At 43.7% G+C, this 17,226-nt stretch overlaps 1 protein-coding gene across 2 annotated transcripts in view; it reads right to left on the reverse strand.

The window, feature by feature from the left end:
* UGGT2 (UDP-glucose glycoprotein glucosyltransferase 2) overlaps positions 1 to 17,226 on the reverse strand; it is a 1,472,699-nt gene that overhangs the window by 238,977 nt on the left and 1,216,496 nt on the right. For both annotated transcript variants that reach the window (XM_085622547.1, XM_085622546.1), the window contains 2 exons: positions 10,455 to 10,539; positions 6,463 to 6,548 (listed from right to left, as the gene is read on the reverse strand). In XM_085622547.1, coding sequence (XP_085478673.1) covers positions 6,463 to 6,548; positions 10,455 to 10,539 — 171 coding nt within the window. The remainder of the gene's footprint in view (positions 1 to 6,462; positions 6,549 to 10,454; positions 10,540 to 17,226) is intronic.

Genomic DNA, 17,226 nt, shown 5'->3' on the forward strand with positions numbered 1-17,226 from the left:
GTTATTACTTTAGATGTCATAAATAGAAGGGGCTGAAAAACCCCATCATAATATAAGGTGACTTTTTACAAATGGAATGTCAGGGTACCTACCGGGGCTGGGAGCGAATGTCTATGCAGAGTCTGCTAATGATTATAGAATATATATGCATACATATGGAACACTTATTGTGAAAGGACACGTATGCTCGCATAAAGTATAAAACCAAAGCAAATGTAATCTTCTCTCCCATTACATTCTTTTTCTGTAGCTATGGAGAGTTAACAGTCTGCATTCCTTTGTAGAATCAAGTACAGAGAACAGTATGGACCTGCACAAGCCCATCGGAAGTGCAGCAGAATGCAAGAGCGGATGCTTAACTTTTTATCATCCACACAGGAAAAAAGAAAAGATCCGAAGTACGCTCTGTTCCGAGTACTTTTGGGCAAAGGCATAATATACCAGGTTCGAACCCTCTGGGCAAGTCGGATCTGTTCTCCTCCCCTCCCCCACGTACATCTAAAGAGGGCACACTCAAATGGAAGACGCTGCTCGGAAACACCAAATACCCTCCCTAGCAAGTCCCAGCCACAAACAGAAATCCATGTTATGAAATATTCACAAACCGCGCAACCGGAGCAGAAAAGCCATAAATGTCACAGCCATATGTATAATTAAAACATGCAAATACAGCTCAATTCCTGGAGGAGAATTGGAAAATTTACGTTTTAGCTCCAAGGGGACCCATGAATAGCCCGAACCAGGACGCCTGTAGGACGACTGACAAAGGTCGAAAGGTGTGGAAAGGCTTGGGAACTGTGCATTCCCACAGCCGAAAGACTGGATCTATACATCCAGACTGGAGTGTGGAACAAGTGTGAATTACCAGTGCAGCGGGGGGTCATTCACATCACAAAAGTGTCAGAGCCAAGGGAGAGATGCAAAGGAGTGGTCAGGCAAAGGCAAAGCAAACGAAAACACAGGCACCGAAGCCAGCATTCATTCCCGGTGACTTTGATAGGGCTCGAACAAGAAAGTGTATTCAGGCAATGGGCCACACTATCTGTCCTGGCAGAGCATGTGGAAGGAAATGCTTTGCTTACCGCCATGTGTGATCCTGGGCTTGCTCTGGGATTGGAGTCCTCCAGCTAAGATCACTACCCTCCTCCTTTCAGCAGTCCCTGCCCACGCTCCGGCATTACTGCACTGCAGGTCCCGGTCACCGGCACATTTCAGAGGACAGGTGGCACCACACGGGGGGTCTTAAAGCCAGCCTTGAGGGCTGCCCCAGGTGCTGTGGGGCATCAATAGCCAAGAACAGCAGCACATGCGACAGCTGGGGCTTTCTGACGTGCCTTTTGCGAATTTGCGTATTCCTTTAACAAACGTATAATACTTGTAGTTAAAATCGTTTAGCTATGGTTCATTTTCTCTGGCAAAAAAAGCATAAATGTTCATGCAGCAACACTGAGGGGCTCCATGTTTTTACGTCTGGAGATAGTGGTGACAAGTGCGACAAAGCCAATGTAATGATGTGGACCTGGGGATGAACTGCAGAAGAATCACCGGACCCCCACGTCTCTTAGGCAACAGGGTGTAGTTACCTGTTACAACCTCTGCCTCATTTTTATGGGGCAGGATGATGACCTCCCTGGAGCCTGGGGCATGTCGCTTTATTTTCCTGCTTCCCATGCCTGTTGTTATTTAACAGGCACCTTTCCATCCTTATCCTGTCTTTTTCACTTGCACAGTTGTGTGTTTTAAAAGTAAGGGATACATGTTACCAGAAGAATCTGGGACAGGCTATGACAAAAAATGTTTACATTTGGCAGTCCTGCCAAATGTCACTCATCGCGTGTTAGAGTAACACATTTTGTTCTTGTCTACCGCAGTGAAAACTGTCACGCAGGTGCATTTGACTCCTGAGTCGTTCCTGTGTACTCTCACTCTGTCTCTCTCCAGTGCAGTTGTGCGGGGTGGCTCAAGTCTCTCATCTGTAACACTGGCCCATAGGCAGCTGAGGTATGATCAGCAGCTTTGGGCTGGCTGGCAGGCCCCTCCAATCATTAATTTTGACTTCATGATGGTTGGATTACTCTGCACAGCCAGTACACTCCACTCCACAAAAACTCCGCTGCAAGTCTCCTGGAAGTGGAACAATGCCATATAAGGGAAGTGGGGGTTGGAGAAATGGAAGAATAATCCAGGCTCTGACCAGAGTTCTAGTTTTGCCAAATTTACTTTATTCTACAGAAGAGGTGGTAAAGAAATGACAGCGAATGTAGGATTATCACATTCTTTTCAGTTCTTCGAGCTGGTGTGTCACCACTTCACCATGGCCTGGCAAGGCAGAGGCGTAGAGCCGAGCCATCAGACTAAGGCAACTCCCAAGGACCAGATGAGTCCTTCGGTGCTGTGAGCAGCAAACCGCAAACTGCATCGCAGCATTCTGAAGTTGCCTCTACTACTCCAACAGGCTTGCATGCTGCAACCCACCTCGGATGTCTCTGTGCAGGCGTTCACCAAGCCACAGAGATCTGTACTGCATGTGAAATATCACCGCTCCTCTGTGCTACACAAACCTCAGCTTTGTGAGCTACAGAAGCAGTGGTAAGAGAAGCTGTCAGGGGCTGGGAGCACCGACAAGACTGCAACACTCAGTTTTTTTGTTTGGCTCCTAAGCCATTAACTATGGCGGAGTCTTCACACACAGAGTACATTACAGAAGCAGTTTATCAGATCCCACCTCTGCCCCCGCTTCAAAATTCAAGACGCTGCTCATCCCGCAGCTAAAGTAAACCTTTACCAACGGTGGCCTACAGTGAAGCACGGAGACAAGGCGAAGCATACACTGCCCGATCAAAACATATCAGTGAGCACAAATGTCACTACTGGCCTTCAATTTATATCACGTGTTAGGTTGTCAGCAACCCAATGAGGTGTGGTACGTGTGTGGCCACCATTAACCTTTGCACGCTAGTCACTCCTGTAACTGGAAATAACGTTTCTTCAACATGTTGGCGAATGGACAAATGGTAAACAAAGACTCGAAGAGGAATGGCACTCGGATAGATAACTGAAAACATCTGGCGGCTACTCTGTCCATTCCCTGCACTCACCCATTTGTCAATGAACGCATGGATCATGCTCAGTGCTTCACTGGAACATCTGGACACAAGGGTAGGAGGAACATAGTTTTTAGGGACCTCGCCCCCTTCACTGTTTCCCTAATACGGAATGTATAGAAAACTGTTTTGATGAGCAAATTGAGCTTGCAACTTCTTTGTGCATTGCTGTCATTATTGTACTTGTTCTTATATACTGTTAAGGTTCTTCAAACCAAAATAAAGCTGACGTTAATGGTTTTGATGAGGGTGTGCAACTCACATGAGACATTTCAACATCTCTAGTCATTCCCCATTTCTATATCCGCTCAGAGCATTTTGATTCTCATTGCCGCATGTAAGGGAATTTAATATCTTCGTTCCTGTTAAAGGATCTGCAACGCACACTTTTTGTCCTGATTTCTTTTAACAGATTCCCATCCCTTCTTTTGTCTAACCTTCAGGCGTTTGTTGGAAATCTACAGTAATGCAACTCATTTGTGTGTGTGCGCGTATCCTGCCAATATATTATAATTTACAGTCTTGATTCCGCATGGTCAATACAATGTGGCTGGTGTAACTAAGCTCTAGAAAGGTACGTTTTGGTAAATAGCAAGGTTAGCCGTAGTATTTTGTCTTCTAAAATACCAGGCAGGTTATTACATGTTTTTAGAGTCTTTCCAAGTTTCATCTGTAGCGCATGCCAAATCTGTTCACCGTGGACAAAAAGATTCAACCACAGATGAGATAATATTTTGGGTAGGCCTGTTAGGGGTGTGAGTACAATGTGAGTACAACATGCAAACTGCTGTACCCCACCTTCATTTGAATTTTCTGTGTGCTCTTGGTAGATCCAGAGTTATCAGCTAGTGATTATAAGGGTTTAAACCCTTCCTGGGTCAAAAGTAAAAGGTAAGGAGAAAAATGCATAAGAAGGCGGAGATGAGCTCAGTGGAAGAAGAGATTGATGGAAGAAGGGAGAGGGAAAGAAAGAGACAAGAGGGTGAGACGAGGTGGAGGGAGAGGCAATCAGAGAGATGAAAGGGACTACAGTGAGGAAAGAAAGCTGGAATAGTATAGCAACTGAGGGAGAAGGGTAAATGAATGAAAGGGAGAAGGTGAAAAGAGGAAAGATCTAGAAGAATGGCAGAACAGAAGAATGGAATAAGAGAGCGGTAAGGAGGTTGGTGGAAATAGTCCACATCTGTAAATGCAAGGCCCGCATTTAGAAGAAGTCATTGACTGTAGCTGTGCGTGTTTCTTTTGGACAGGTGGTGACTGTCGTTCATTGTCCTTCCTGTACAACATCACCAGAGCAGGGCCCAGAGGTACACAGTAGAAAGCGTATTCAGTAAGGTACTGCAGCTGCTAGCTGGCTCATGTCACGTTAGAAAAGTGTTGCACGAGTACTTCAGGATCGCTTTAAGGCAGATTTTAAACTGCTTTGTTCTACTAGCTATAAAATGTCACTCAAAGTGCCATTCAGAAGGCACTGAGATGTCACACATAAGCACACTGAAAGAATGAAAATGTCACGCATAAGCAAATTGGAAACTTGGTAACCATGGTTGGTATTTTACAGATCAGGTTTCTTCAACTCAAAATTCATTTTCTGCCTGTTTTTACAGCCTGGTATGTAACTCATGGATTGTAGAACGGTACCATTTGCTCAGATTGTAGGATTCTTGCAGAGCATACATGCCGACATTTGGGAATAGAGAAGAGGATGGTTGAGAAACAAAAGTGGAAGACATTAATAACTCAATGAACTTGCATTGAAGCAGTGAATTTCCCATCTCTTGGTAACTAAATGGAAGTCATTTTTTAAAATACATTTTTTCTAAGTGTTGACATTTATGATAGAGCCAATCGCATGTCACAACAACCCAAATATCACATAAGTCTGGGGGAAAACAGTGTAACATTTGGGGCAATTTTTAAATTGTAAAAATGTTACCAGACCACAGACTATTATAAACGTTATAAGGTTTTACATGGCTTCTTAAGTTCTCATCATTCCTCCCCTTTATCTTGATTTTCTTCTACAGCTGAGTTGTTTGATGGTTGGTGATTTACTGGTCACACAACTCTCCCCATGAGGAAACTATGGCAAACATGGAAGAAGAACTTTCCATGTGCCATGTGGTGCAAGCCCGGGGACACAGACCCAATAGGTACTGCAACGGGGCAGGACCCTTGATGGTGGTCTGACTAAAGGGCTACCCCATATACTCTAAGTCCCCAGTGATGTACATACTCTCCCAAAGTGGGATGGAGAAAAGAATGACACAAATAAGATAAGTAATCAGGTGCTATGTTCTAAGGAGCGGCTATCTGCCCTTATAAAAAGTAGGTAGGGATTTTCCTCTCCGTACAAACCAAGGAAGTCCGGGACCATTCTGGCCAATGAAGGACTGAAACAAGTCGGCACTAGGGTCATAGGACCATAAAACTCCAAGTGACCCCCCCGTAATTTGTATTTTAATATCCCTGACAGTTCCACGAATAAAGGGATACCGGGATCTGTCTGCGGATTTTTAATCTTTAACTCCCCCTGATCATATCTCATCAAGAGCTCCCTGGAATACGGTCGAGCCCACCCTGACCGTTAGGAGTCAGGGTGACCTGATGATGAAGCATGACACTGCTAGAGTGTGTGAGGGTAATAAAAACAAAATGAATTGTTTCCTTCCCCAAACTCTAGTGGGTAATAACTGAAGTGCTTCCGTATAATCTTCCCATATCTAACCAACTAGGGTTAGCTTCTAGAACTTGTGAAGTTAGTTCACAAGGACGTGGGATACTTATTGTGGAACAGCACACAACTCTCACTTCAAAGGAAGTGTTCCCTTGGCGTGCAATGTTGGGCGTCCATCTCAGGGTGAAATGAAATGGCGCAAACCTGCTCACTTTGGGTTGTTCAAGCTGTGAAAGTGATACAAATGCTCGCTTCTTTCTTTTTTCCCGTTGTTTCCAAAGTTAAAACAATTACTGAAAAGCCAATCTGTCTGGTCCTGGCTGCAACTATTTGCCTTTTTCTATGCTGGTTTTATTTTATCATGTTTTTTGTAAGCCTTTATTGCAGTTGGAGCTGTGTGTGGATGTGCTCCTTGTGAAAGAGCAGAATGCCGTCACTCACTGTGAATATAGCGACCCACTGTACGCTGTAGTGTGCAGAAGGAAAATGTGAATGACTCAACAGACCAATCGATGAAGAGGGCTGGATGGAAGCCTCTATAAGTAAATATATATGTAAAATCAAAAGGTCTTGGATAATGATAGACATAAACAGTAAATGTTGCATTACGTTTCAAGCTCATGCTCAACAGAGAGGTTTTTGGATTTTTGTAGATGTAATATTTCAAATGAACAGATTTACCTCATTATGGATTCCCATACTCCAGCCTTGTCTTCACTCACATCACTGAGCAGATCTTCTTTCATTTTATCTGGCTTTTTCTGTACCTAAAGGTAGAACAGGAAAAGAACAAACATTAAGCACATATTCTTTAGTAACAGTCAATATATAGAGCAATCTTACAGCATTAATCAACACATTCTCCAAGTCTCAGTTCAAGTCACTGGCTTGTTGTCTTAATATGCTCTCCATTAGATTTCAATGGACTCCTTTAGAAGGGTGGAAGAGGGAATGAAAGAGATGATTTCTGTGAAGCAGGTATAACAAATTAAGTTGGCTGATTTAAATTAAAACAAAAAAGATGTATTTACTCTAAGATCTAGATCTTAGAGGGAAAATTCAACCTAATTTAAATAAATGTATTCGAAGCCTCTCCCTCAGCAGCCTCGAGTTGACTATTTATAGTGTTTTAAAACTTTGTGGGTTCCATTTAAGGTCAAAACCATCTGAGGTGCCAGTGTGCTGCATCACAAATCAGGAAAACAACATATCACAGAATTAAAACAAACTACAACAATATGGTAAAACGGATTAAAACAATCACATTTTAAAATAAATTATGCAGCAAAGTGATAAAGAAAATGAAAGAAACATTTTGAAGGTTATAATGCATACTCTTATTCTCGAATCTTTAATTTATCTGCTGACGAAGAGGGGGAAGGAACTCCTTAAATTTTTTCTCAATTAGAGCACATGATATAGTCTGTTTTCTCCAAACTAACACAGCAACATGAGGAATCAAAGTCTCTGGAGTATATCCACCGTCAGACTATATTCACTTCACAGCTCATCTAAACCCGCAAGACAGAAACAGCTAATAACATGTCAAGAATTATTGAATCAGAGCCACACCATAGGAAAATGCTAAATAAAAATGGTCAAGAAAATGATTCATATAGCAAAACGGAACCAAACCAAGGGTTACAGCTAAATGCTATTTGACCTGTCTACACACGGATATGTAAGAGAACATTTCTAAAGTTTAGCTTTCTAATTTTCAAACAGCTTAAGGGATCAAATGCATGCTTTGAGGAGGAGCTTCTCACCCTGGAATAGCAAGTACACTGTGATGAGGATGGACACTGCCATCCTCAGTTTCTAGTATTGGAGTAATGAGCCGCAATTTATGATAGGACCACAAGGGAAATGTATGAGGCAAATTTTAGGGATTACTGGCAGGTGACTTAAAAGAAATACTGAACTTGACACATGTTCAATTGGTTTCTGGGTGCATCAGGACATAGCTAGAATGTGTATTTTAAGAATGTTTATCTTTTGAACAATGTTGGCGGCTATGTCGGTTTCATGTACTGAGGATTCCATGCATGAGCTCTGGCCCAGAACGAACAAACTTTGAAAATCAGGTTTCAGTGGGCTCAAAGAATAATAGGATTATGTCAAAATAGAGGAAAACACCAAAAACCATTAGAAGAATGGTAGGAAATAGTAAAGATTTGGCAACAGTTGAGATAAAAAAAAAGAACAAGAAGATAGTCAACGGTTTCAGTTCTGGATGTCCTAGACCACGCACTTAAAAACTGAGGTCAGCCATTATAATAAACTGACATCAAGTGTTCTTGGAAACCGGTTGGCTAGGATACTGGCTCATACAAAGCAAGTCTAGATTTACACATGATGCATTTGGAATATGAAGTCCTACACAGAAACGTTATACGCTGCGACCAGACAGAATGCAAAATTCTATTTTCTTAGGGCAATTGCTAAAAATTATTATCGCCTATGCTTAGAGTACTGACAACCATACATTCTGGTCACATATCCCAGTCTTTAGATCCCTACGCAACTTCAATCTCTTCGATTGAATTAGATTTAAAGGGCTGTATACAAGGGCTTACTCCTTTCTACAATAATGTACTGAGTCATGGTACAATTCAATCAATTGTCAAAACAATTAATTTTACAGCCAATCTATAAAAAGAGTCTAGTAGCGGAGCTGAGTAACTATTGGTTAATTGCATTGTTCGATGCCATAGGGAAAATGTTAGAAAACATGCTTAAAAAAACTAGAACACTGGACCAGAAATAAGCAGCTTCTGGATCGCCCACAAATGGTACTTTAAAACATATGCTCAATAAACTATAATATTAACTGTCTTTTAATGTTAGCTTTAAAAAACTAAAGTAATAGCAAGCTATATACATGCTTTTTAGACTATAGTTCCGCCTTTCCTCGAGAAGATCGAGGCGGCTGTGGGCAAAGCAGCAATTGTGGGGCATTCATAAGGTGCCTTTGATTCTAATATTTCAAATTCACAATGATTCCTGAGAGAGGGTAAAGTTAATTAATGGTTCTCGATCACAAACTAAAACGGGCTAAAGCAAGTTCCAGTTTGTGTTCCATTGTACTTCTATTTTACATGGCAAATCCAATAGAGACATCAGAATGTATGGATAGTCACCAACTAAAATCAAGTAATGTTGGATTACGAAGCTTAATTTATGAAGATTTAGTCTTAGTAGCCACTACACATATGGGCACTGAAGATTGCTGAGGATATTATAGAACTTTAATCAGAAGAATATGCAGTCCAATGCTTGGACCAAAACTAAGGTTATGGCTTTTTTCCCACAAAAGTAAAACAAAGCTTTTCTGGTACACAAATAACCAGGATAACGAGCAGGTCAATGAATATCCATATTGAGCAATGTAAAACTCTGGTGTGCATCTGTTACTATGTCCCGCAGATGTTTTAATCAACTTTAAGGCGGAATGTAATAGGGGAAGCATTAACTGCATTTAAAATTAAAGGTCATTCAATTCTGTTGTATGGGGCATTAGGTGTTTTGGCATTATAAATACGGAATTGGATACGGTGGCCTAGCAGCTTATTTGTCAAATTCTGACCCTCAGTGGGGATACATGTGGAATTTTGACTGACGCCTACCTCTCTTATGGCAGACCAACAGCTTTTGATATAGGCAATGAAGTACTTAAAAGGGGCCATATGCTGATAAACGTCACAATAAATTTACCTGACCAGCAAGACATCAAAGGCATGCTCCGAAATCGCTCTAGCTTTTAGATGATGACGATGATGATGGTGCAAAATTGGATGCACACACAAGCTGTTTTCTTTTCGCGGTAAGGCCTTTTTAGACCGGATCAGAATACACTGAAGGCTTAACATGGGAACTAAATTCTGTTGAGCATGGAATCCTGGGTAATCAACAGCCTTATGGCTATTTGAGCTTTTCCTGGCTGAGGCTTAGACAGGCCTTAACACGAGAGAGAGTTGATATGTAATATATATGTTATCATGTATAACAAAAATGTACACTGGTAAACCAAAAGCACCTATACACTGTAGGCAACAATTTTCAGATTCAAACCTCACCTCTAAAACTAATATGGATTTTTTTAAGGTTTGCTTATTCTTCCATTTTAAAATAATTGTTGGGGCTTGGTAGGCTCTATCATGTTGATGCTCACCTGGCATGCTTTGTGGTAAAAACAGGGAAACTATGGAACATATGTTTATGCCCAGTGCAATATGTACGCAGCAAGGCTACTGCGGTTAATCTTTATCAAGGCTGAGAAAAGAACTATGTACTGCTTCAAATACAATCACATTTTTAACTTCTAAATTTTACATCTAGAAATCTGTAGGCTGACACAATTGTTGATAACAAGGGGTTGAATCGTTACTAAATTAATTTAGCTTTTTCCATGTATAGAGCTGGTTCTTATATTTGAGTGCCTGTTGTTTTAATATATTTATTTTATATGATATTTTTACCTAAACAATACAGAATTATTAGTACCACAGTAAAGAGTATGTGTTAAGAAGAGTACACAAGCGTAGCACCAGTACATAAATCGCAAGCAACCATGAGTATGTCCGTCCGGTCACAGACATTGTTATTTAAGAGACATCACTTGGGGGCCCTTCAAACGTTTTAGTGCATGGACAGAAAGAATTCACAAACAGTACCTGCACTTTGATAATTTGGCTTTTAAAGCTGTTTAACACGACGACGACGTCTTGGTGGTCTGCTCCTGAATCCGTGCCGGTGTGTCTATGGAGAAAAGGGGGGGGGGGGGGGGGGGGGGGAAGAGGGAAAAAAAGACATTAAACGCAGAAGTTCAGTCCCACGACGAGAGCGCCCCTGAATAAAACTGGCAGGCCATCTGTGCACGTTTTCTACTTTGACAGCTGTTTCCCACAATCCTCCTCACCCAAGTATAAAAGCAGACACCTCTTTCATATAAGAAGCGGATTTCTATATATGAACAGCGGGCTGCTGTATGACGTTCTCTACCAAATGAACTCCCAACAGGCCACGGACAAGAGCCCTCATGTGGTCCCGGCACTGCAGGTTTATGGGCACAGAAGTGAATATTGGGTTTTCTGCAGCTGGATGCACTGCGGAAGTAATCACAATTTGATGTCAGTTCCACTCAGGAGTGCACCACTCAAAATGATTTTGAGCACTTCCCAGTCAAAGCAATCCAGCAAATGCTTGGGGAGATAAGTGGCTACAAGGTGAACGAGTGCATTGCCTGGGTCCCTGGCAGCCTCCTTGCCAACCAGCAGATCTTACGAATGATGCCATTCACCTTTTCTGCAGTCGTGTGGGTTATTTGAAGTCATTCTGTCAGTTCACCTCGCCGTTTGCTCACTCTACTACTGCACAGACGCTCTACACACTTGCAAACTTGCATGAGAAGCTCCTGTACTTCTTACCTGCGCCCAGTGGCGTAGTGTGGGCAGGGCCACAGGGGCGACTGCCCCGGGCGCTAATTTCTTTAGGGAACAGAATTTCTTTTAACATTTTGCGCCCCTAAGAATTTTGTGGGAAGCGCTAACGGGCCACGGGTTAGGGGGCGCAATACTTGCCTTACCCCGGGCGCTGGCAAACCCACGCTATGCCGCTGCCTGCATCTGAACATTTCTGTGATTCCAGGCACATCTATGGGCACAAACTTGTAGCAGTGCAATTTGTTCTATACATTTACAGGAGCATCGTGGCAAATATAAAATACTTTATTGCTCAATTCAAACTATCAAGATCGCTGCATGGTTAGTTTGGTCATTTCCAATGGAGCACGGCTGCAATACATGTACGTGAAACATTCCGTCATTTCCGCTTTATCAATGTTCTGTGGGGCGAGCCAAGCACAGTTCTACTATAAACATGTTCTGCAGATAGGAAAGGTAATATGTCTTTTACCTGAGCATTGTTAGGAAAGTAGCACAAACTCACTTAGAAACTTTTATCCTTGCCATGCCACTAACTTTAGCTCCAATTATGCGAATCCTAGGTCTTGCCATATTATACTACGCATACACCTTTTTATCAAAGACACACACGCACCTTTATCAAAAGTTTTGAGATAACGGGGAGTAGATTATTAGATCACAAGGAGGTAGTGAACAACAGCTGGACAAATATTGCCACCCAGATTTCGTTGTGTCTTGCACCGTCTTGTCCTTTGCACTAGAGAACCCCACAAAGAGCTGACTGTCCCCCTGATGTTTCTTGGTATGGCTGATGTAAACAGTTAATGCTCTTTTGATGTCAAAATAATGGGATCTCTCTTCCTCTATTGAGGGATGAGGCGCAACAAAGAAGGTCTAACGAGTGATGGCTTGACTGATGCAAAAAGGTGCCACCACCTTCAATAGTAAGGCTGCTCGAGTCCTTTACACCAGCTTGTCCGAAACAAAGGTGGTATAAGGAGGCTGAACAGAGAGGGCTTAAAGCTCACTTACCCATCTACACCTATGTTACTGGAACTAGAAAGAGCATTTTATAAGCTGAGGATGGGCAATCAACAACTTTGTATTGGTTCAAAAAGGGTACACATAAGAAAAATGAGAACCAGAATATAGTCCCACTATTACATCCTAAAGGACTAGGCAGAAACATGTAGAAAACTATTAAGGAAACACAATCGGTGATTTGAACAAAGACAGCTGATCCAGCAAATGTAAAAAGGCTCACAAATAACCCTTAAGAGTGCACACTGCAAGTCCTCCCTGGGCAAAAGACAAAACAATTATCAATACAGCCAATAGTTTGGCCTGAAAAGGGCCACAAACTTATACCAGCACCCACCATACATAGATTTTGTGGAAGGGCGTCTGGTTGATAAGATGCCAACGACTTCAGAGGGAGGTCAAAGGAAATTAATTGTTGCCGAGCAATATCCACGCATGGAGATACAGGTTGCGCAGCCCTGGGTGCAAGACTCCACCCTGCTGCTGCGACAGAAGGTCCCCCCAAAGCGACACCCTGATTGTAGAACAGATGCTCAAGCATAGAAGTTCCGGGTACCACACTTTTGGATCAGTCTGGAGTGACTAGGATGAGTTGGGCCCAGTCATTCCTGATCTTCTTCAGAATTCAGGGTAGGAGAGGTAGAGGTGGAAAGCATACAGGGTCCCGTACCCCATTTCATGTGGAATGAGTCTCTAAGGGAGAGCCTTTTTGGGAACTCCAGTGTGTGAAAGTGTTGACATGGCATATTCTCGGTGGTGTTTTCACTGTATTACTGTATGTGTGTGCAAATGTTTGACACACTGCCTCTGAGATAAGCCTGCCTGCTTGTGCCAAGCTACCAAGGGGGTGAGCAGGGGTTATTTTAGGAGTGTAGCCCCCTGACCCTGACTAGAAGCAAGGCCCAGACTTGGTCAAAGGTACCTATCTCTGCCAACTAGAGACCCCCATTTCTAAAAGGGACAATTTAAAAGATCTGCAGGGCTGACTGCTCAACTGCATTGGGACCAGCGGCAGAACCCTCTCCCTTCCCTACCGGGAGTTGACAATGGTGGCAAACACATCATTACTGGATTGAGAAGGCAATCTGGTAGAGATGGAGATCAGAGGAGTCTGGTCTCCACCGGTGACCCACCTCCACAGGCAGAGAGTGTGCAGCTTCCTGGCAGGAGGTGGAGACAGCATTGTTGAAAGCAGACTTGGCCCAGGTAGCTGAAAGGAAAACTCCTCCCCCTACTCTCTATTCTATGAAGGCTCAGGCCAGTGAAAGGAAATCTCCTCCCCCTACTCTCTATTCAATGCAGGACCTATTCAGCCCAGCCCTGACCCATCAGACTGCTAGAGCCAAGGCCCTCTCCAGCCACCTGTCACTCACAAACCAGACATGGAATACACAAACCTAGCAGAGGCATACTGGATGGTTAGGCAAGAAAATATCTACTTTCTAAAAGTGGTATTTTCAAACACAGAATGTAGAAATCACCCACACTAAAATATGTGTTTTAACATTCCGAGTTTAGGCATACTAAACTTTATTTTCCAATCTTGTTCCTAGGGTCGGTTAGGATCATAAGATGTTATAATTGAACTGCCCATTCTGGCCTATGGGAACAGATAGCCTTGCAATAGTGACAAACGAAATTGGCTGTAATTCACTATCAGGACATGCCACACACATCAGGGTATGTCCTACCTTTCACATACAATGCACCCTGCCCACAGGAGTACCTTGGGCCTACCTTAGGGGTGACTAATATGTAGAAAAGGGAAGGGTTAGGCACTGGCAAGTGTGTTCACTTGCCAAGTCGACATGGCAGTCCTAGACTGCACACAGGCTCTGCAATGGTAGGCCTGAGCCATATTTTACAAGCTGCTTCTGTGGGTGGCACAATCAGTGCTGCAAGCCCACCAGCAGCATTTGATTTACAGGCCCTGGGCACACATGGTGCACTGTACTAGGGTCTGACAAGTAAATCAAAAAAGCCAATCATGGAGTCACCAATCCATTACAACAATTTACAATAGGGAGCACTTGCGCTTTGGCACTGAATAACAGTGGTAAAGTGGCCAAAGCATCTAGACCAAATAAAACATAGCAAAAACATAGGAGGCAACAGCAAAAAATGGAAGGGAGACCAACGCCAATGGTGCCATGTCTAACAGTCCACCTAAACCTTGATGGCGTCCAACAAGTTCCTATGGTGCTGGAACCGCTGAGATTTCAGATCCCACTGCAGAGCTCCCATGTGTTATCTGGCATAGTCATCGATCAGGCTGCATAATGCTAGCAGCCAAGAAGCCTCTGACACAAACTCACTAAAACCTAGGACAGAGGCCGAAATATCAGGATCATAGCCCAAATTCCTTGGACTCGCTGGTCCAGAGGAAAGGCCAGAAAGTGCACCATATCCAGGATGGCTCTACTGAAGGGGAGCCTCTGCAAAGGAATCAGGTGTGCTTTGGCAAGGTGAGAGAGAACGCCAATAACGTCAAGAGGTTCGCCATAATCTGGAGGTGGTCTACGACAGATAAACCCACCTTCAGCAGCCAGTCTTTGAGGTAGGGAAAGACTGGTACACCAACCTTCGAAGATGGGCAGAGATCACTGCAATCAACTTTCTGAGCACCAAAGGGGCACTTTTGAACCTGAAAGGGAGCAGATCAAACTGAAAGTCCTTGTGGCCCACCTTGAACCACATGTAACGCCTATAGGCCTGCAGGACACCATTCAGTCTCCAAGTCAGAAAGACTGTGGCCCAGAGTGAGCATCATTCATTTTTACTTGCATAGGAAGATGTTGAGAGGGCGAAGATCCAAAATAGGGCAAAGGCCTTTGTCCTTCTTCAGGGCAAGGAAGTAGCGGGAGTAACATGAAGTCCCTACTTCCGAGGCCCGGTACCCTATCTATGGCTCCTTTGGTCAAAAGAGGCTGCTCTGATGTAGAAGGCAGGTGCAGTCAGTTGAAAAGAAATGGCAGGGTGTTGCCCAGTAGGACAATCTAAAGGATCCACCTGTCATACGTATTGCTTTACCACCGCTTGAAAAAAGTGGCTGACCCTGCCTCCTACTGGATGGCTGTGGACCACAAAGGGTGAACTAAGGATTTGCTTTTAACCATGTTTCAGGGAGATTGGGATGTATGCTGCCCCTCAAGTGCAGCGGCCCTGTTATGCAGGCTGTGGGGCCTGACACTGTTGATACACCAAGACCCTGACATATCCCTTGAAGGGGTGGAACTGCTGAAAGGGGCAAAAAGTATGCCATGGCCCGGCTTTCCTTAAAATTCTCCAGGTCCAAGTTCCCCTTTTCACCAAAAACGAGGGATCTGTCAAAGTGCAGGCCCATCAAGAACATCTGAATATCTCCAGAGAAACCTGGGGCTCTCATCCATGCATGTCAATGGAGCAGTTGTGAATCATGTGTTTCCTCCGTGCTGGTCCTAGGAAAGAAACCAACCCAGTATAGGGTGAGTAGTCCAACCCACCCACTAGCATCTTGGTGGTCTATGTACCAATTGTTCTCATCATAAGGTTGGGTAAACTGTTGCCCATCCCCTCCAATGTAATTTTCATATGGCAGGAGCTGGTCAGAGCCTGTGTCAAAATGTTTGTGTAAAATCTGTGCACGGCTGTGAGGCAGTGGAATAGTGTCTGAGTCAGATGGATTGAGTGTTAGCTGAACCACATCAAGATCTAGATGCAGCCTCAGTTAAGGTCAAGACACAGATAGCATGGAGTCAGATACCTTGAAGGGTTGTGCCTCCTTCTCTGGTACCAGCAGCATCGGTATCAGCCTTCGAGGAACAGACACAGATTTTAATGCCAGACCTTAAGTCCCACTGATGCCGGTGCATCCAAGGGGCACAGACAGCACCAAGGATGGACCTGCCAGCAATAATCCGACTGGTGGTATATGCTGATCCTTGGGGCCTGTGTGTCAGAGACAGCAGGAGGCATGGCAAATATGAGTAGCACAGCCTCTCGAAACACTTCAACATGTTGTAATATCACTGACAGACCTGGGAACACACATTGCACTTGTAACTGTATAATGATATGATCGATGGAATGATCAGAAACCTAGAAAGCAGTTGCCTGATTTAGAGTTAGGTGGAGAGGATTTTCTGTTCCACTGCGACAGAATATGTTCTTTGCCAAACCGTCGGTCCGCCCACTTGATTTACATATGTCAGCAATGCAGCTCACGGGGTTTCATTGACATACTCCTCAGACATTTAATCAAGTGGAGGGAGACGAAAGGGGCTGTGATCCATTCAGCTTCCTTGCAATTATACTCAATATCAAATAGGGAATGGATCACTTGACCTGAGTAACCAGGGTTTACAACTTGGTAATTAAAAACCCTCATTCACGTTTGTTGGTCAGAGGCGCTTGGTTCTCCGCCAAGTTACAAATGTGACAGCATCATCATTGGGCTTCTTTTTCGTATGCTGGCCTCCGTCCGAAGGGAAACCACTGGTTGTTGCAGTAGTGATCAAAGAAAAGTGAGTTCTGGGTGCTCAAGTGCAGTGAATTTAAAAAATGGAAAAGTTCAGAGACTTCGTATATCCTGGACAATATTTTTAATTAGTCTGGAATCGAGGAGAATAAAAAAACGTGTGGTGCAAAGTCTTTCTTCCCATACCATCAGCTGCACACACGCAGCTCAGTCTCTTCTCTATGACCATGCCAAGTGACGGCCTCAATACACGAACACATATGACCCCGCCTCATCCAGGGCGCCGTAGGAAGAGCGAGCACAAGTCGCTCCCACCGATGGAAGCAGGTACCATAGCGGGAGGAGTACGACCGACGAGACCAGAGACATGTATCGTATCCTTTTAATACTGCTCTAAATGTTATTTCTTTCCCTAGCAGGTCAAATGTGTACGCCGGTTCCCTGTTGAAGACCGTATTCACGGTCTTGAAGGTATGCCGCACTGTAACTGTATTTCACTGTACCCGTTCATGCCACATGTGACCA

Source organism: Triturus cristatus, chromosome 8, assembly GCF_964204655.1.
Source record: "Triturus cristatus chromosome 8, aTriCri1.1, whole genome shotgun sequence".
Taxonomy (NCBI): Eukaryota; Metazoa; Chordata; class Amphibia; order Caudata; family Salamandridae; genus Triturus; species Triturus cristatus.